Source organism: Pomacea canaliculata, linkage group LG4, assembly GCF_003073045.1.
Source record: "Pomacea canaliculata isolate SZHN2017 linkage group LG4, ASM307304v1, whole genome shotgun sequence".
Taxonomy (NCBI): domain Eukaryota; kingdom Metazoa; phylum Mollusca; class Gastropoda; order Architaenioglossa; family Ampullariidae; genus Pomacea; species Pomacea canaliculata.
The window spans coordinates 34298545-34319605 of record NC_037593.1 but is presented as its reverse complement, the minus strand read 5'-3'; the positions used below and the strand labels follow the sequence as shown (position 1 = coordinate 34319605).

Below are 21061 nucleotides of genomic sequence, written 5' to 3'. Positions count from 1 at the left end.
TACTCAAAAGCTGAAGTAAATGAAGAGTAAAATTCTAAATGTAATCAAATTCAATAGAAGAACTATTTTAGGATCTCAACATTCATGCTGATATTCTCAAAAAAATACAACCCACTCCATTTTGAAATCAATGTTCAACAAATGTAATCATAACTTTTAATAATAAGCCATTTATCTTGGAAAGAACAAATGCAAGGAGTACTTCTTCGCTGTGTTGCATTGTCTAAATTATCCACATCAAAAATAGTTCATATTTCACACCACTTCCTGTCTTTTGTGACTGACAGAAATCTACTTACAGTCCAGCCGATTAGCATACATTGTTCAAGTCTTTTTTGAAATTAAGATACCAGTACTCAAATAGCCAAACCAAAATATTTAATGGTAAGCTATATTCATTGCCAATTGTTCACCCATGTCATGTACCATTTTATTGTAATAAAGATGTACCTGCTTTAGCTTAAACATACATATATATATATACACACAAATGTAAAGTGGAGAAAAGCAAGTACAATAAACTCACACTTGACTGATCACATCACAAATTGATATTGATCTGCTTACCACAAACATGCTCATTAATTATCCACCCATGCAGGACATGTCTGTCTGACTATTATTCTCCAGTGTTGATTAGGCCATTATTATATGAAATATTTCCAGTGTTGATTAGGCCATTATTATACCTCTTACTATAAGAAGTGTTTCTAGCGTAGTAAGAGTAGTGTTTTCTACTTCTGGGACATCTAGAATCTTCTACGGTAGGCAGGAGGAAACAACTGATTTCAAATGCAGTGGCACAAAGAAGCATCAAGAAATGTCACAGATAAAGCAGGCTTGATGTCCTTATTACCAAGGCAGACAATGACATCATTGTGTCCATGTGACTTGAAGAAAAATTGGACCTCTGCCTCATGGCTGGCTACGTGCTTGCAACAATGTCGTAATGGACACTCTCTGGTTCTTTGATGTGCTCATAATGGTCTCCCTCTATTTTTTCACCAGGAATTCTGTAACAGATCATGTTTATGTTGTGTAAGATGATCTCGGTGCCACCTCCTTATCTTTAACAACTGTATTACATTGTCATTTGGTTTTATTTGTGTAAAGCACATTGAGTCTGCTCTATAGTGGAGAAATGCACTATATAAACAGAATCAAAGCACTTACAGATCATATGTACGCCACACGCAGTCTAGAGAATAACGTACACAGAATGATAAGAACACATACACGGATGCACACAACATAAAATGCAAACGTTAGGTCTATAGAATGACAAATGTGATGATGAAACACGAAGCTACTAGCTCCTTCCAGCTTGCTCAATCCAGCTGAAAACCTGCAAACAAGACTGCGAATCCACACTACGGTTCCAGCCAGACCCAAAAAAAGCATGAGATGTTTCTGTTTTTCCTGCTTGTATAGTAGCTTGCAAAATGTTTCTTAGAAAACTGTAATATCCAATGAGCACACAAGCCAGGGAAGCAGTGCAACTCTACCGATATACTATTTACAAAATACATTCAAATTGTCATCATCCAGAATGAGTCACAAATTTAGAGGCTGTTCATATATTTTGATCTGGTGCCTTATGAATAGTCAAACACTGCTAGAAGCTTCTGCAGAAAAGAATATTATCACAGAAGATACAGAGATTACAGACCTACTTGGTATCTGTTTGCTGAATACAGAATTTTATCTAAGGTCATATTTACATTCAGCATTTAGCAAAGACGTTTTGAATCAAAGTCTGTGGAGAAGAAAGATGCTTATACAGGAGTGGAAAAGCTTGCACTGATGACAAAGGTAAAGGTAAAACTTACTCTTCCAACATTTCTCCCGATACTGACTTCATCTCCTGCGCCTGAGACTCGGGAAAAATCACTTTGTCTCCCTTTCCTATAAGCTGGTGAGCTGGATAGAACCGCCTGTTATGGTGAAAGTCATGTCATCAGCATAGACAGGATATTGTGCACAGCAACTCAATAACAATCATAGTATTGTGGAGAAATAAATAGCAACAATAGTGTGGATAAAAAAAGCAAGTCGACAACAGCAATAGTATAGAGAAATAAATAGCATGATCCATGCCACAGACTCCACACAGAATAACCATCACCCTCACCTTACATGGAGACAAGTTTATGTGAAATAGTTTATACAGTATAATGGAGGTGCTTTCATACATAAGCAGCATGATATAGTTAACTTAAAAACTATGATGGAGAGACTTACCTAGATAACTTAAATAGTATGATGGAGAGGAATAGGACTGCAATAAAGGCGATGACACAGCCCACTATAACTCCCACCTTCTGTTCTGGAGTGTCCATGGCTTCTGTAAACACACCCAGGAACACAATTACACATTACAAAAGATGGTTTTATGTGCTTTCTTCAATGACAGTATGTTGATGTCCATGGTGTCAGCTTAACTGCTGCACTAGTTGATCCTTAGTGTTGGACTCGACTGTTGGTGCAGGGGTCTGTCTTTTAAACACTTTTTAAAAAAAATATCCTGTCAAGTGTTAACAGTGTATTTCTCTGTTAAAATAATGTATCTTGTCTGTTGAGGATGTTGACAAGAAGACAGCAACTAAAATAATCCTGAACAAGTATAGAACTGATATGAAAAATCTCACCGCATGCATTCAGCAATGAAGAAAAGCGAAAACCAGGCCCGCAAACACCTTCTACACGTTTCTCAACAGAAAGAGAGTCTAAAGTTGCATATGCTACCTGCACACAAAAACAACACACAGAATGCACAAGGTTAGAATAAGAACATGGTCTAAGCATCAAGTCTGACTATCATCAGTTCTCTCCTGTTGAGAGTGGCATTTGTACTGTGTGTGGTGTTTGCAGTTCAGGAGGAATATTCTTCTGGGTGCACATGTATGCTTCTAGATTCACTATAGTCCACCTGATGCACATGAACTGTGAACTCTGTAAGTGAACAATCAACCCGTCCATGAGGTGTCAGTGCATGTATACATGGGTGAGCACAGTAGGTCACCACCCTACTGTCTCATCAAGGCTTGTGCAAGTGACAAATGACTGTGATACTCACAGAAATCGTTTGAAATATCTGGCTTTCGTTGATTTTGTCCTGTAGTTTCTCTTCAAATGAGGTCATGTTTATATCTGCGGTGTCGTTAGATGACTCTATCTCGTATTTGCTGAGGAAAAAATTACAAATATACAAACACATTATTTTCTGAAGAAGATGTTATAAAGAGCTATAAAAAAAAGCCAGTACGATAAAGACTTCGGTACACTAAAAGCTGTCTGAAGAAGCCAGGATGACCGAGCAATGGTCTGTATCTATGAAGCTTAGGAAGTCGTTGTCTGTGGCAACACCAGCAATTCAAAGACAAGCATCTTGTTTCCTAGGTTATAGAGCGATGTCAACACACACTGAGTATTTAAATATATTGACCTTTGACACATCACTAGTACAACTGTATCACTGCATCACTCATTATTGCGCATACAGCCACACCTTGAGTTTGTCAACAATAACAACAACACAACACAAGGTGGCGCTGCATTCACTGCCACCAATCACCGTACAATGAAGGCTACTCACGTGAGGTACATAAACTCAACCTTGGACTCGATGGAGTGAACTTGGTGACACCAGGCATTCACCACAGCGTTGGAGCACGTGACGCCCAGACACACGTCTGACAGTGCGCCCTTGTGGTCACGAATCTGTGTGACGATGGCCAGCTTCACCTCATTCGCCTTCTCGTCGGTGCATTCGACTGTCAGAGTGTAGGTCATGACAACGGCCACCGTGTAGGAGGCGTTTGGTGAAGCTGTCAAATATTTCATGGCTGATATATTGCTTGTTGGCACTTGACACTAAAACATTTCATGGCATTTATATATCACTTGGTGACATTTTATGCTAAAATATTTCACTGCTGATATATTACTGGATGTCACTTGAGACTAAAACATTTCATGGCTAGTGTCATATGTTGGTGCTCCATACTATAGCATGCTACATAACAAGATGTGTCATCACAAACCTGTACAGTCGTCGAGGTGTTTGGCGGCAGCATTAGATGTGCTCGTTCCATCAGGACATGTCTGGCAGGATACTTGAGCTGGCTGATCCTGGTAGGATCCTGGCTGGCACACGCTGCAGATGCGCTGACGGGCCCGCTGTGTGTCGTGGGTCTGAAACTCGCCAGCAGGACACTCTCGGCACGCGGTGCTCCCCGGCACTGGCTGGACCTCCCCCTCAGGACACAGGATGCACGCTGGCTGGCCACTGCTTTCTTGGTAGGTGTCCACAGGACAGGAAGTGCAGTTGACCTGTCCTGTCTGGTCCTGGAATTGTCCAGCAGGACAGGAAGTGCAGCTGACCTGTCCAGTCCGATTCTGGAAGTGTCCAGCTGGACATGAATTGCAGGTGGCCTGTCCGACCCGGTCCTGGAAGTGTCCAGCTGGACAGGTTGTGCAGCTGACCTGTTCGGTCTGCTCCTGGAAGTGTCCATTTGGGCATAAATTGCAGCTGACTTGTCCGGTCTGGTCCTGGACTTGTCCAGCTGGACATGAAGTGCAGTTGACCTGCCCAGTCCGGTCTTGGAAGTGTCCAACAGGACAGATAATGCAGGTGACTTGTCCTGTCTTGTCTTGGGAGTGTCCAACTGGACAGGAAGTGCAGCTGACCTGTCCAGTTCGATTCTGAAAGTGTCCAGCTGGACAGGAAGTGCAGCTGACTTGTCCGGTCTTGTCCTGGGAGTGTCCAACTGGACAGGAAGTGCAGCTGACCTGTCCAGTCTGATTCTGGAAGTGTCCCTTTGGACATGAAGTGCAGCTGACCTGTCCATTCTGGGCCTGGACTTGTCCAGCAGGACATGAATTGCAGCTGACCTGTCCGGTCCGGTCCTGGAAGTGTCCCGCTGGACACATAATGCAGCTTAATTGTCCGGTCTGGTTCTGGAAGTGTCCAGCTGGGCAGGAAGTGCAGATGTTGTGTCCCGTCTGGTTCTGGAAGTATCCAACTGGACAGGAAGTGCAGCTGAGCTGTCCAGTTCGGTTCTGAAAGTATCCAGCTGGACAGGCAGAGCAATTGACCTGTCCGGTCCGGTCCTGGAAGTGTCCAGCTGGACAGGAGGCGCAGCTGACTTGTCCAGTCCGGTCCTGGAAGTGTCCAGCAGGACAAACAGTGCAGTTGACCTGTCCTGTACGGTCCTGGAATTGTCCAGCTGGACAAGGCATGCATTGTGAGCTGCTTCCCACGGTCTGATACGTGCCTTTGGAGCACTCCTCGCACTGACCTCCAGCATCAGAGGACTTCCACACCGAGCCTGCTGGACACTTCGCTAGAGATTGAAATGTTCACACCATTATCAATACCTTTTATTATCATCGTCATTATCCTCTATCCTAAATTCTTTATGGTTGGAAAACATGACTCAGCAAAACTTAGCTTACACGTGCACAGTTTCTACTTACAGGTCAGCCACCCCACAACCCCAGTGAAAGTCATGGCGGTGAACGTGTGTGCGATACCAGTTGTTCAGGTACCGGAAGTGCGCGGACATCTTAGTGACACGTCATGCCCTAAGCCCTTGTCTCCATGCTTGATTGGGTGTGTGTGTGGGTGTGTGTGTGTGTGGGGGGTGTGTTTGTGGGGGAGGGGGTACCCTTCAGTCAGTGAAGTCGAACGAGAAAAGTGTGATGGCATCTTTTGTTCTCTTTGTTATTACAGTACTTAGGATTTAACTATCATCACGTGTTTTCACCACAAGTGAGGTTTACTAACAAGTTTGGTATTTGACAGCCACATCACTAGAGCAGGAGCTAGAAAGAAGACTTTGTGTTGTTAAGGACTGGTGGGTCTGTACAAGATGGCATCAACACAAGCTTCCACCAATCAACAAAACGTTTGCCATCAAGTCAGGAAGTGTATTTAATGACACAGTCTTGTACAAGCTGCAAATATTCCAACACCATCATACTGTTACATACTTGCTTACTTCTAACAATAACAGTTCAAGTAGTCTGTTACATCAAGTTTTACATCTAGAAACAACACAGCACTGGCTACATCACTTCATACACTTGACATTCTCTCTTTCACTGATAATAAACGAGCGTCTTTGACTTTTAGTAAACAAGTATCTTAGAATATTAGTACAGCAGCATCTTTGTCATGCAATCAATCTGAATCTTTGACTTTCAATAAACAAGTATCTCATATTTTAATAAACCAACTTCTTTGGGTTTTGAGCAGGCCGGTAGCTGTGGTTTACAGACATGTCGTCACCTGTCTAAAGGGCGAAGGACTTTACTGGTGGATAGCAAGCAGTGTTTTTGTAAAGCTGCAAAGATGTTCCTTCACGAACATGCTCAGTAAAAATGTTAATCAGTCTTAGACCATACTGGGAAGCTGCAGCTGCGGAGGTCGTGAGATGTGTCTAATACCTAACCTCAGTCCGTGTTATTCAGGATTTACAGCCCGCCTTCTCCCTACTTGTTAGACAAGAAAGACGAGCAAGACACCAGCTCTGCCTGGCTGTCATGTCCACCAGGACCAGTACTTGCTGCTTGCATCATCTCAGGTCGCTCTCAAGCCATCTTCATGTCCCCAGGTCTCTACAGTTGCCATGCAACCTCTGTAAAAAGAGATATTTGGGTCTAAACAATGGAGAGACAACAATGGATAGACAAATATTCAGAAAACAATGTTTTCTACGACAAGGCAATGAGCATTATTAAAGAATGCCTTATTTTGATGTTGGTGAGGGCAGTGAGTGGAGGTGTGCGAGATCGCACTTATCTCAGGGTCAGTTTTTGAGGGCGGTGTCATTTCCTGTTCACAGGTGTGACATACACTTACATACCGAGATACCGACAGATACCTGAGTACTTCAGGCACTCATACAATCATGGACACATGGTGCATGTATGTACTGGCACTGTGTGATGATACACAATACGTTTGGCTGGAGAAGTATGGTAAGTATTGTAAAAACTTACCTTAGTAAACATGGAAACAAAAGTACTTAAAGGTGGATTCCTTCTGTCTGTATTTTATTCTGATTCTGATCAGTGATTTACGACAAACGCTTTCAGAAGCCAAAAATACAAAGTCTTTACCTGTAACAAAATAATAAGTTATGTTCATCCTTCTAAGGAAGCAAAACAGTATTTCTAATGTATTGTCAATCTCGGGTGTCACATGCTGTCACACACACACACAGATGTATTCCTACAGACAATGTATCAGAGCAAATGTCTAACAAATCGTGAACAAGGCCTCAACTCGTCCCTGTGGCTACATTACTTCTACACTACTATTATTACTATTGTGACACTACTGCTACACTACTATTATTACTAGGTTGACACTATTACTAAACTACTTGTACACTACTGTTAAATACTGCTATACTACTGCTATGCTACTACTATATTATTACTATACTACTGCTATATACTACTATACTACTACTATGCTACTGCTATTCTACTACTATGCTACTGCTATACTCATGCTATACTACTACTACTACTACTACTACTACTATACTACTGCTATACTACTACTACTATACTACTGCTATGCTACTACTATACTACTACTATGCTTTGCTATACTCATGCTATACTACTATAGTACTACTATACTACATGTACTATACTACTATATTCATGCTATACTACTACTACTACTACTACTACTACTACTACATGTACTATACTACTACTATACTACTGCTACTTGTCTACCACACTACGTCGCCATTTAGAAATTGCCACTTGCATGTGTGTCTGTGAGCTGGTTTATCACACCTGTCCAGTCCAAAGGTTGAGACTGAAGTCTCTTGACTCACCTGTCCATCGCTCAGTGCTGTTCTCTCAACTAGGGAGGAAGAATCGCTGCCTGCCATGAAAAAAAATGGCGGCCTGTACAGGCCTGTCCTTCTCATGTTTGTTGACTGTTTGTGTTTACATTCCTGTTACCCGCAGGTGCACAGCTATTGTCTCTGAAACACAAACATTGGTATGTAAACAGGAGCACCTCAGTGTTGTGACAACTCACAGTATGGTGTAGGATGCGACCCTCTCATGATGATAAAGTAATAAGTAATAACAGACATAGAAGCGGCAAAGAACAGACAGTAAGCATTGGTGAATATACAGAGGAAGTCAAGCGGGCGGACTAGTCGTTAGACTTAAAGTAGAAAAGAAATGGTAGATAATGTACTTATATATTGAAAATATATATATATAGTAGGTTGGTTGAGAAACCAGTCATATCAAAAACAGGTACGTTATACAGAAATCTTATGAATCTGACAAATGAGGTCAGTTATTGGCTTGATATTAATCAAGTGTTAATTAATTAGTGTAAACATAAAACAGAATAGTTACCTGTAGCAGTTGTCTGTAGAGGAGAGATGTCGGCCTGTATCCGTCTGACCTAACGTCACCTCCCTCTCCCTAACATCTTGATGACGATGACGATGACGATGATGATAATAATGATGATGATGATGATGATGATGATGATGATGATGATGATGATGATGATGATGATGATGATGATGATGATGATGATGATGATGATGATGACGAGATAAACAGCAAGATGAAGGTGTACTAGGGGCGAAGCTTTACTCTACTCACTGTTTCTCACAAGGTTGTTGAACACAATACGTAACACATCAGTTTTATAGGAAGTTTATTGTTTCATCAAAAATTGTTGATTTCCAACATATTTCTGAAATCCTCCACGTCACACATAGCGAACGTGCAAATAAATGTTTAAACACCTTTCAACAAATGTCTACAGTTATTCTTTTTCCGTCAGTCAGTCAGTCTGTGTGAGTGCGTAAAGAAAAAATGTTTATCGTCTGCTGAGCATCGTCCTGCCAAGACTGCGAGCCTCCTCCTTTCTAAACAGCCCTCAAACAAGGCGACAACAACCTCCACAAAACCGCACAGAACTCAAGACGATTTAAAATCTTATAAATCCACAAACACTTAAAATCCTCAAATCAGTCATAACTAAAATATTAACAATAAACACAAAAAAGACTGAATACAGCGGTTAAAGTAAAAATGAAAAATAAAGTTTGAAGTGTCAAAATGTAAACATATTTACCTCAACAAACGGCGACAAGCCGGCAAGTGTCATCGTTGTCTTGGACACCTCTGAGTGTCTTCCCGTTGCGAAGTTGAGTGCAGTTTGCAATGTTCAGAGTACAAGTCACACATGCACAATACATGTCTTAAGGCTACAGTACATAACAAGCATGCACAGGTTATTACAATAAATAATCATTTCGCGAGAAAGAATTTCTCCTTCAGAAAGAATAAAAGAGACAGAATTCATTGAAGACGAGTCAGTCAAGCGAAGTAGTGGACGAGGAAGTTAAAGGGAATCAGCTCGACCAGATGTCCACAGAGTAAAGAGGAAGCAAATTACTGTGTTCGCCATCTTCCATCATGAAGCAGATTCTTTCTGTGTACTGTTGTTTGACCTTTACACTTGCATCGCTGGTTACTTCATGGTCATCATCGTGACTCAGTGATGCCGAGTTCCTCCCTGGTCCGTCCGCCTCTTCTTGGAAGATGTTACTGCGTTGGATCATGTGTTCATGCAGCATGCATACTGCCGTAACCGGGATCTTATTTTTCTGGGTTCTGACTTGCTGTAATTTACTTCTGCAAGCTGTGCTGCCTGTCACATCCTCCTGCCTGTGTGGGTGCGACCGAGAAGTCAAAGAATGGCGAGAACGACTGCGCATGTCAGGATGTTGCTTACCGCTTCAATGGAGGCCCCCAGTCCACAGGTGAGGAAGCTCAGCGCGGGTGGCTGCTGTTGCTGTGTGTGCAGAGGAAGGTTGTGGCCACTACACGCGGCGGGTGAGACCTGGAGGTTGAGCGAGTCGTAGCACCACAGACCTCAGCCGCCAGACGTCTGCGCTTTGGCGGACAAACCTCCGCGTCTTTAACAGTCAACCGCAGCGCCACCCCGCGGACGACCGACACAGCGCCCTCTGGCGGTGAGCTGCTGCAGCCCTGTGACGTCACCAGCCTACAGCTCATCTGCCGGCAGGAAACCGACTCTTGTTCTTCTAGACCTTCGATCATTAATTGTCATCCTGATGGCAACCAGGAAGAGTTTGCTGTTACCACTCCATGAGCTCCATCCCGGGCTGACCGGTGTTGTCATGGAAACACCCGCACGCGTGTGGACGAATGTAGTTCTGTGCGATGTGTGTTTACATGTGTACATGAGTGTGTGCCGCAGTTTGTGTTACAGTTGGATGTCTGTCCTTCATCATGCTAACATTTCTATAACGAGCGATGGCATGGCATGACAGGACATCAAGATCTGCTCAGAAGTTCGAGTACATCAAGTGTGCTCAGTAACCACGTGACACAGACAAGGCGGACGAGAATAAGTAACGATAACATCATGTCAGACACCGAACGCTTGGAGCATGTTCACAGCTCAAAGACTGTTCATGATGAATGTCACACCTGTCACGCTCTCTCTCTCTCTGTCTCTCGGTTAGTCTGTCCTGCCCACAATCCTTTGTTGGTAAAGTTTGTTCACTAATGTCTGCGTCTTTTCTGTCTTTTGTACTTCATCCTCGTCGCCGCCCTTCTTTCTGTTCCTTCGTGTACAACACATTAACGCAGCGTTTGTATCAAGCGCGAGCTCAATGCGTGATTCTGGGCTACAATAATTACACATTGTTATTGTTATTATTATTGTTATTATTACTCTTGAGCAACAAGGGGACAGGACTTTGGTACACGACCTTTAACCCCAAATCGTCGGGTGTTGTGTGTCAGACTCAAGAATCCTTGCTTTGTGCCCTTTTGTTATGTCACTGTCTGTTGGTGATTGATCTGTGTGATGGATCGCGACTACGTCACATGCATGTGGGGGATGTGTCAGAAGTGTAGTTACGTGCCTGTACGTCACGTGTTAGTTCAAGCACTTGTCGTGCACAAGCGATCTGCGTGTACGTGCGGTCAGTCTGCACGTGACGTAAATGCACGCGGTGAATCAGTGAACTGACGTGCATGACTGTTACGTGATTACGTGGCTATAGGCTTCAGCTATTAAGCAACGTGAATGTGGCTCAGTGCCTTCAACACACTGGACAATGGTCTTCTCTTATCTGACCTTAAGGTGGTGGGGGAGTGATGTGGCTCAAACACCTGTCAGCATGAACGGGAAATTTGCGTGACGTCACGTGATGTGACGTGAGTCTGGATATCCGTAGTACCTGTTTTTTCACTGGCCGCATGTCATCAAGATAGTTCTGTCAATTGTTGACAACTGAGTACTACATGTATGTCGATAATTTATCTTTTGTAATGAGAAAAGTGCTCGGCGGCAGGTATACGTATCCATAATTATTAAAATAGAAAATCTTACCGCATGCATTCAGCAATGAAGAATAGTGAAAACCAGGCCCACAAACACCTTCTACACGTTTCTCAACAGAAAGAGAGTCTAAAGTTGCATATGCTACCTGCACACAAACACAACACACAGAATGCACAAGGTTAGAATAAGAACATGGTCTAAGCATCAAGTCTGACTATCATCTGTTCTCTCCTGTTGAGAGTGGCATTTGTACTGTGTGTGGTGTTTGCAGTTCAGGATAAGGAATATTCTTCTGGGTGCACGTGTATGCTTCTAGATTCACTATAGTCCACCTGATGCACATGAACTGTGAACACTGAAGTGAACAATCAACCCGTCCATGAGGTGTCAGTGCATGTATACATGGGTGAGCACAGTAGGTCACCAACCTACTCCCAGTCTACTGTCTCATCAAGGCTTGTGCACGTGACAAATGACTGTGATACTCACAGAAATCGTCTGAAATATCTGGCTTTCGTTGATTTTGTCCTGTAGTTTCTCTTCAAATGAGGTCATGTTTATATCTGCAGTGTCGTTAGATGACTCTATCTCATATTTGCTGAGGAAAGAATTACAAATGTACAAACACATTATTTTCTGAAGAAGATGTTATAAAGAGCTATCAAAAAAAGCCAGTACGATAAAGACTTAGGTACACTAAAAGCTGTGTGAAGAAGCCAGGATGACCAAGCAATGGTCTGTATCTATGAAGCTTAGGAAGTCGTTGTCTGTGGCAACACCAGCAATTCAAAGACAAGCATCTTGTTTCCCAGGTTATAAGGTGATGTCTACAACACACACTGAGTATTTAAATATATTGACTTTTGACACATCACTAGTACAACTGTATCACTGAATCACTCATTACTGCCAATACAGACACACCTTGAGTTTGTCAACAATAACAACAACAACAACAACACAAGGTGGCGCTGCATTCACCGCCACCAATCACCGTACAATGAAGGCTACTCACGTGAGGTACATAAAGTCAACGTTGGACTCGATGGAGTGAACTTGGTGACACCAGGCATTCACCACAGCGTTGGAGCACGTGACGCCCAGACACACGTCTGACAGTGCGCCCTTGTGGTCACGAATCTGTGTGACGATGGCCAGCTTCACCTCATTCGCCTTGTCGTCGGTGCATTCGACTGTCAGAGTGTAGGTCATGACAACGGCCACCGTGTAGGAGGCGTTTGGTGAAGCTGTCAAATATTTCATGGCTGATATATTGCTTGTTGGCACTTGACACTAAAACATTTCATGGCATTTATATATCACTTGGTGACATTTTATGCTAAAATATTTCACTGCTGATATATTACTGGATGTCACTTGAGACTAAAATATTTCATGGCTAGTGTCATATGTTGGTGCTCCATACTATAGCATGCTACATAACAAGATGTGTCATCACAAACCTGTACAGTCGTCGAGGTGTTTGGCGGCTGCATTAGATGTGCTCGTTCCATCAGGACATGTCTGGCAGGATACTTGAGCTGGCTGATCCTGGTAGGATCCTGGCTGGCACACGCTGCAGATGCGCTGACCGGCCCGCTGTGTGTCGTGGGTCTGAAACTCGCCATCAGGACACTCTCGGCACGCGGTGCTCCCCGGCACTGGCTGGACCTCCCCCTCAGGACACGGGATGCAAGCTGGCTGGCCACTGCTTTCTTGATAGGTGTCCACAGGACAGGAAGTGCAGTTGACCTGTCCTGTCCGGTCCTGGAAGTGTCCAGCAGGACAGGAAGTGCAGCTGACCTGTCCGGTCCTGTTCTGGAAGTGTCCAGCTGGACAAGGCATGCATTGTGGGTTGTCTTCCATCGTCTGATACGTGCCTTTGGGGCACTCGTACTGACCTCCATCATCATTGGACTTCCATTCCCAGCCTGGTGGATACCACTCTGGAGATTGAAGTGCACACGTCATAATCAATATCGCTTTATTATTGTCGTCATCATCCACTATTGATGTCCTCCCTCACTTTATTAATGTCTCTGCTTTTACTTTTGTTTAACCTAAACAATATTTCAGTAAAATGCAGTGAACATATATGCACAGCTTATATTCATAGCTCAGCCACCCCACAACCCCAGTGAAAGTCATGGCGGTGAACGTGTGTGCGATACCAGTTGTTCAGGTACCGGAAGTGCGCGGACATCTGAGTGACACGTCATGCCCTAAGCCCTTGTCTCCATGCTTGATTGGGTGGGTGTGGGGGGTGTGTTTGTGTGGGAGAGGGTACCCTTCAGTCAGTGAAGTCGAACAAGAAAAGTGTGATGGCATCTTTTGTTCTCTTTGTTATTACAGTACTTAGGATTTAACTATCAACACGTGTTTTCACCACAAGTGAGGTTTACTAACAAGTTTGGTATTTGACAGCCACATCACTAGAGCAGGAGCTAGAAATAAGACTTTGTGTTGTTAAGGACTGGTGGGTCTGTACAAGATGGCATCAACACAAGCTTCCACCAATCAACAAAACGTTTGCCATCAAGTCAGGAAGTGTATTTAATGACACAGTCTTGTACAAGCTGCAAATATTCCTACACCATAATACTGTTACATACTTGCTTACTTCTAACAATAACAGTTCAAGTAGTCCGTTACAAGTTTCACATCTAGAAACAACACAGCACTGGCTACATCACTTCATACACTTGACATTCTCTCTTTCACTGATAATAAACGAGCGTCTTTGACTTTTAGTAAACAAGTATCTTAGAATATTAGTATAGCAGCATCTTTGACATGCAATCAACCTGAATCTTTGACTTTAATAACTCAGTCTTTGACTTCCAGTAAACAAGTATCTCATATTTTAATAAACCAACTTCTTTGGGTTTTGAGCAGGCCGGTAGCTGTGGTTTACAGACATGTCGACCGTTACCTGTCTAAAGTGCGAAGGACTTTACTGGTGGATAGCAAGCAGTGTTTTTGTAAAGCTGCAAAGATGTTCCTTCACGAACATGCTCAGTAAAAATGTTAATCAGTCTTAGACCATAGTGGGAAGCTGCAGCTGCGGAGGTCGTGAGATGTGTCTAATACCTAACCTCAGTCCGTGTTATTCAGGATTTACAGCCCGCCTTCTCCCTACTTGTTAGACAAGAAAGACGAGCAAGACACCAGCTCTGCCTGGCTGTCATGTCCACCAGGACCAGTACTTGCTGCTTGCATCATCTCAGGTCGCTCTCAAGCCATCTTCATGTCCCCAGGTCTCTCCAGTTGCCATGCAACCTCTGTAAAAAGAGATATTTGGGTCTAAACAATGGAGAGACAACAATGGATAGACAAATATTCAGAAAACAATGTTTTCTACGACAAGGCAATGAGCATTATTAAAGAATGCCTTATTTTGATGTTGGTGAGGGCAGTGAGTGGAGGTGTGCGAGATCGCACTTATCTCAGGGTTTGAGGGCGGTGTCATTTCCTCTTCACAGGTGTGACATACACTTACATACCGAGATACCGACAGATACCTGAGTACTTCAGGCACTCATACAATCATGGACACATGGTGCATGTATGTACTGGCACTGTGTGATGATACACAATAAGTTTGGCTGGAGAAGTATGGTAAGTATTGTAAAAACTTACCTTAGTAAACATGGAAACAAAAGTACTTAAAGGTGGATTCCTTCTGTCTGTATTTTATTCTGATTCTGATCATTGATTTACGACAAACGTTTTCAGAAGCCAAAAATACAAAGTGTTTACCTGTAACAAAATAATAAGTTATGTTCATCCTTTAAGGAAGCAAAACAGTATTTCTAATGTATTGTCAATCTCGGGTGTCACATGCTGTCACACACACACACACACAGATGTATTCATACAGACAATGTATCAGAGCAAATGTCTAACAAATCGTGAACAAGGCCTCAACTCGTCCCTATTGCTACACTACGTCTACACTACTATTATTACTATTGTGACACTACTGCTACACTACTATTATTACTAGGTTGACAATATTACTATACTTGTACACTACTGCTATGCTACTACTATACTACTGCTATACTACTACTATAGTACTACTATACTACTGCTCTATACTACTATGCTACTACTATGCTACTACTACATGTCTACCACACTACGTCGCCATTTAGAGCCACAGTCAGAAATTCCCACTTGCATGTGTGTCTGTGAGCTGGTTTATGACACCTGTCCAGTCCAAAGGTTGAGACTGAAGTCTCCTGACTCACCTGTCCATCGCTCAGTGCTGAGAATGTAAGACACTTCTCTCAACTAGGGAGGAAGAATCGCTGCCTGCCATGAAAACAAATGGCGGCCTGTACAGGCCTGTCCTTCTCATGTTTGTTGACTGTTTGTGTTTATATTCCTGCTACCCGCAGGTGCACAGCTATTGTCCCTGAAACACAAACCATTGGTATGTAAACAGTACTTATATATTCAAAATATATATATAGTAGGTTGGTTGAGAAATCAGTCATATCAAAAACAGGTACGTTATACAGAAATCTTATGAATCTGACAAATGAGGTCAGTTATTGGCTTGATATTAATCAAGTGTTAATTAATTAGTGTAAACATAAAACAGAATAGTTACCTGTAGCAGTTGTCTGTAGAGGAGAGATGTCGGCCTGTATCCGTCTGACCTAACGTCACCTCCCTCTCCCTAGCATCTTGATGACGATGACGATGACGATGACGATGATGATGATGATTATTATTATTATTAAAAAAGCCAGATAAACAGCAAGATGAAGGTGTACTAGGGGCGAAGATTTACTCTACTCACTGTTTCTCACAAGGTTGTTGAACAAAATACATAACACAACAGTTTTACAGCTTTATTTTTTTTATTAGTTTATTATATTTCATCGAAAAGCGCTGATTGTAAATATATTTCTGAATTCCTTCACGTCACTCGATGGCAGACACGCAAATGTTGAACGACCTTTATCATTTAGAGCTGTTGGTCTGCCGTCTGCCTGTGGGCGTCTGATGGGCAACACCATGGCAAGGCTGTGACACTCCTCGGATCTAAATAAACCCTTAAACAACGGTGAAAATAACCTCCACAAAATCGTGAAATCTGTCTTAACTACAAATACATTGAAGGTAGCAGTTAAACTTACCTTTGAAAAAACCAGTTTGAAGTGTCAAAATGTAAACATATTTACCTCAACAAACGGCGACAAGCCGGCAAGTGTCATCGTTGTCTTGGACACCTCTGAGTGTCTTCCCGTTGCGAAGTTGAGTGCAGTTTGCAATGTTCAGAGTACAAGTCACACATGCACAATACATGTCTTTAACAAACATGCACAGGTTATTACAATAAATAATCATTTCGCGAGAAAAAAATGTGTCCTGTTTCAGAGAGTAAAAGAGTGGAAGAATTCATTGAAGCCAGTATTGCAATGAAGCTAGTCAAGCAAAGTAGTTAACGAGGAAGTTAAAGGTAAACAGCTCGACCAGATGTCCACCGAGTAAAAGAGAGGCAAATCACTGAGTTCGTCGCCTTACTTCATCAAGCAGATTTCTTCGGTGTGCTGTTACTTGTCCTTTCCGCCAACACATCGCTAGTTACTTCAAGGTCCTCATCGATAATACCGAGTTGCCTTCCTGGTCTGGGATCTTCTAGGAAAATCGTTTTTGCACTGGACTCTGTACCCATAAAGAGTGTGCTAACTTGACACTTCATTCGTGTACAGTGTACTTAATAGCTCTTGACATTTATGTACACCCTACTAACTCTTGATTTTCATATGGCGTGTACTAACTAGCTCTTTACACTCATACAGTGTACTAACTAGTGTTTTAGATTCCTAGCCAAGGACAAATGGTTCCACTGCCTTGGTGAAATCTTGGGAAAGCAAAAGGCGAAGGGAGTAAAGCCTTACAGATAATCATGATGCTAACACGGCATCAGTGGGCGAAGACTCTGCACGAAGAAAGTACCGGCCAGTGCCTTGTGCCTAACTTTTCTCGACCATGCTGTGGTTCGCTGGGAGGGAAGATGGTCGCTTCCAAGGGAATATGCACTGAGTTAGGACCATGGATATAAGTTGGAAATGGAAATCACGCCAGATCGGTCGAGACCCGGATCAACAACAAACTCGCTTCCTATGGGCAGACTCCTGGGTGGGAAGAGTGAAAAACGTGCACGTCCACATCAGTGACGTCAAGTGCAACAGCTCACCCACAGAATGGCATCGGTGGGACATTGTGGGGCTGGTGGATGGACAGGATTTCGGGAAGGAACAACAGAAGCGCAGCCACCCCCTCAAAGAAGATACTTAGGAGGCGAGAATGTGAAAGTCGTTCACTGTCAACATGGAGTTTGTTTCCCCCTAAGCCGAGCATCTTCCTACACCACTGATTGACGATGCTAATGATGATGGTTGTTCTCTTTCCCATTTAAATGAGCGCTGGTCTGTTTCGATTCAAACTCTCACTCACTCACTGGTGGTCTTGGCGAGAAGTTGAGCAAAACTTACTGTGTACGCGAGGACTAAATATCAACATTTCTCCATGTCTGCTCGAGGGCTAGATAGTTAAAAAAACTGTTCCATCATATTACCCTGCGTTAAGGATGCAAGTAAGAATAAGTTTTTAAAATGTTTAAAACACACTTTTATTTAAAATATAAAAGTTAGAGGGGCACTCTTAGAAACAGCTAATTATTAAATATTTTAAAGAGTGCCTCACACATTTGTATATTTTATTTGAATGAAAGAAAATCCCGAGACGTAAGGAAAAATATTTTACCCTTTTGCAGTTCAGATAAAAATACTTTTTTACTTATTTTATTTTAAACTTTTTGGGGGTCCTTTTTACATTTTTTATCGATTTTTTCGTTTTAATTTTTGTTTGATTTTGAGGTGTTCTTTAAATGCAATCATCCAAAGGAAGGAACTATTGCACACAAAAGCGGAATCAAGTCTTCAGAGTTAAATTTCTTGTTAAAATTTTACTTTTCTAACAAAAAAACAAAATTCAAATGATTTACTACGTTTAGGTTGCTGTGAGTAGTTTAATATTAAATTGTCACCGTAAGTGAGTGATTGGTAGAAAGTCAATACCTCTACGACGATGGAAAGTAGGTGAAAAATGTTCCAACTGGACACAAAGAAAGTTAAATAAAAGAGAAAAAGACAAAAAGAGAGAAAGCTTGCACACGTCAGGATGTCCCTTACCCAGTCCACAGGTGAGGAAGCTCAGAGCGGGTGGCTGCTGTTGCTGTGTGTGCAGAGGAAGGTTGTGGCCACTACACGCGGCGGGTGAGACCTGGAGGTTGAGCGAGTCGTAGCACCACAGACCTCAGCCGCCAGACGTCTGCGCTTTGGGGGGCAAACCTCCGCGTCTTTAACAGTCAACCGCAGCGCCACCCCGCGGACGACCGACACAGCGCCCTCTAGCGGTCGATCCCAGCGACACCGTGCGGACAGCGCATGCAGCGCCCTCTTGCGGTCTTCTGGCAGGAAACCACCTCTTGTAGACATCATCGTCCTCCTTGACTGGGACCAGGAAGAGTTTGCCCACTCCAGGGCTCCATCATGAGCTGACTGGTGTTGTCATGGAAACACCCCGGATGAATGTGGCTCTCTCCCAGTGTGTCTCTTGGTTAGTATGTCCTGCCGATATAACTTTGTTGATGAAGTTTTATCGTTTCCCTGGAATTCAAAGAAAAGATCTTATTTCCGAAGTTGTAATGCAGTGTGTACAACCCACTGATGAATATTCTATTAGACCAGTGATGCCCAACATTTTTCGGCCTGCGGGCCATATCCACTTCGGACAGCCGTGTCGCGGGCCGCTTCACCGCAAAAATACAAAAAGGAAAAAAAATAGAGCAGATACCATTTTTATTAGAAACAAGTTGTACTTACCATTAATTATGTAGTAATTAGTTGGATATTTGAAGTTGTTTACCCGAAACCAACTTCTGAATGTCCGGCTGCATCGTAGAGACACCAAGTCGGAGCACTGAATCGAAATGTTCGTCCATCGAAAAAAAGATTGACAGACGCCCCTACGTGGGGATAAATACTTCTTCTTCCTTTTTTTTTTTTTGTTTTTTTAAGGTCTTCTACTATTACTAACATGCCGATTTCTGCACTGTGGGCAGAAGTTTCGCGGGCCGGATGGCACCGCGTCGCGGGCCGGATATGGCCCGCGGGCCGTAGGTTGTGCATCCCTGTATTATACTAACAGTTAACATCACTCGTTACTGCCCATTAACCCACATCTTGAGTCAACAAACACAACACAAGGTGGCGCTGCATTCACTGCCACCAATCACCGTACAATGAAGGCTACTCACGTGAGGTACATAAACTCAACCTTGGACTCGATGGAGTGAACTTGGTGACACCAGGCATTCACCACAGCGTTGGAGCACGTGACGCCCAGACACACGTCTGACAGTGCGCCCTTGTGGTCACGAATCTGTGTGACGATGGCCAGCTTCACCTCATTCGCCTTCTCGTCGGTGCATTCGACTGTCAGAGTGTAGGTCATGACAACGGCCACAGTGTAGGAGGCGTTTGGTGAAGCTGTCAAATATTTCATGGCTGATATATTGCTTGTTGGCACTTGACACTAAAACATTTCATGGCATTTATATATCACTTGGTGACATTTTATATGGCAGCCGCATTAGATGTGCTCGTTCCATCAGGACATGTCTTGCAGGATACTCGAGCTGGCTGATCCTGGTAGGATCCTGGCTGGCACACGCTGCAGATGCGCTGGGTAATGCTCGTGATGATAGGTGTCCACAGTACAGGAAGTGCAGCTGACTTGTCCGGTCAAGGCCTGGAAGTGTCCAGCTGGACAGATAAAGCAGCTGACTTGTCTTGGCCTGGAAGTGTCCAGCTGGACAAGGAATGCACTGTGGGTTGTCTCCCACGGCCTGATGCGTGCCTTTGGAGCACTCCTCGCACTGACCTCCAGCATCAGAGGACTTCCACTGCTCCACACCCTGCTGGACACCCCTCTGGAGATGGAAGTCTCCATATCATTCTCATTATCGCTCTTATCATCCTCATCACCACTCTCCTCTATAGATGTCCCTGACCTTGTGGTTGTCTTTATTATCACTATTGGTTTAACTCAAATGATGTGTCAGCAAAGCTTGATTCAGCAAAAATCAGTGAACACATGTACACAGTTGTTTACAGCTCATCCCCCCTCCCCCACACCCAAACTCTAGTGAAAGTCAAGGACGTGAGCCTGCGTGCAGTAACAGTTGTTTAGGTACCCGGAAGTGTGAGGACATGCCAGCTGCACTTCATTCCCTAAAGTGTTTGTGGTCGTTGGAGTGGTGAGTACTGTTCAGTAGGAAGTCCAACAAGAGAGGTTTGTGATTGGTTTGAAGGTTTGAATAGCGTCCTTTCCTCTCATACTCTTATCTTGCTTCATAACATGACAATGTGTGTCTTTGGTTTTTGATAATAACTTAACTTTATTAATAATTTTCCTTTTTTTACAGCTTTGTCACCAAAGGAAGCTCCAGAAAAACAAGCTTCATGTCATAAAGGACCGGTGATGCTATAGAAGGCCGAAGACGGGTTTAAGACAAGGAATACAACGTTTGTCATTAAGAGCAGGAATTGTATTTACTGACATCTTGTACGAGCTGTAGCCAGTCAAAGATCTGTA

The 21061-nt window shown here is 43.2% G+C and overlaps 1 protein-coding gene across 1 annotated transcript; it reads right to left on the bottom strand.

Annotated features, from left to right (window-relative positions):
• Window positions 1–119: 119 nt before the first annotated feature.
• Window positions 120–18717, bottom strand: LOC112561299 (furin-like protease 2). The gene is made up of 12 exons (XM_025233699.1): window positions 18595–18717; window positions 12847–13329; window positions 12399–12630; window positions 11873–11981; window positions 11432–11528; window positions 4044–5345; window positions 3596–3827; window positions 3077–3185; window positions 2649–2745; window positions 2242–2344; window positions 1830–1934; window positions 120–1013 (listed from the first exon to the last, which is right to left on the bottom strand). The coding sequence occupies exons 2-12, from the start codon at window positions 13247–13249 to the stop codon at window positions 926–928; spliced, it is 2877 nt and encodes a 958-aa protein (XP_025089484.1). The 5' UTR covers window positions 13250–13329; window positions 18595–18717; the 3' UTR covers window positions 120–925.
• Window positions 18718–21061: the final 2344 nt, after the last annotated feature.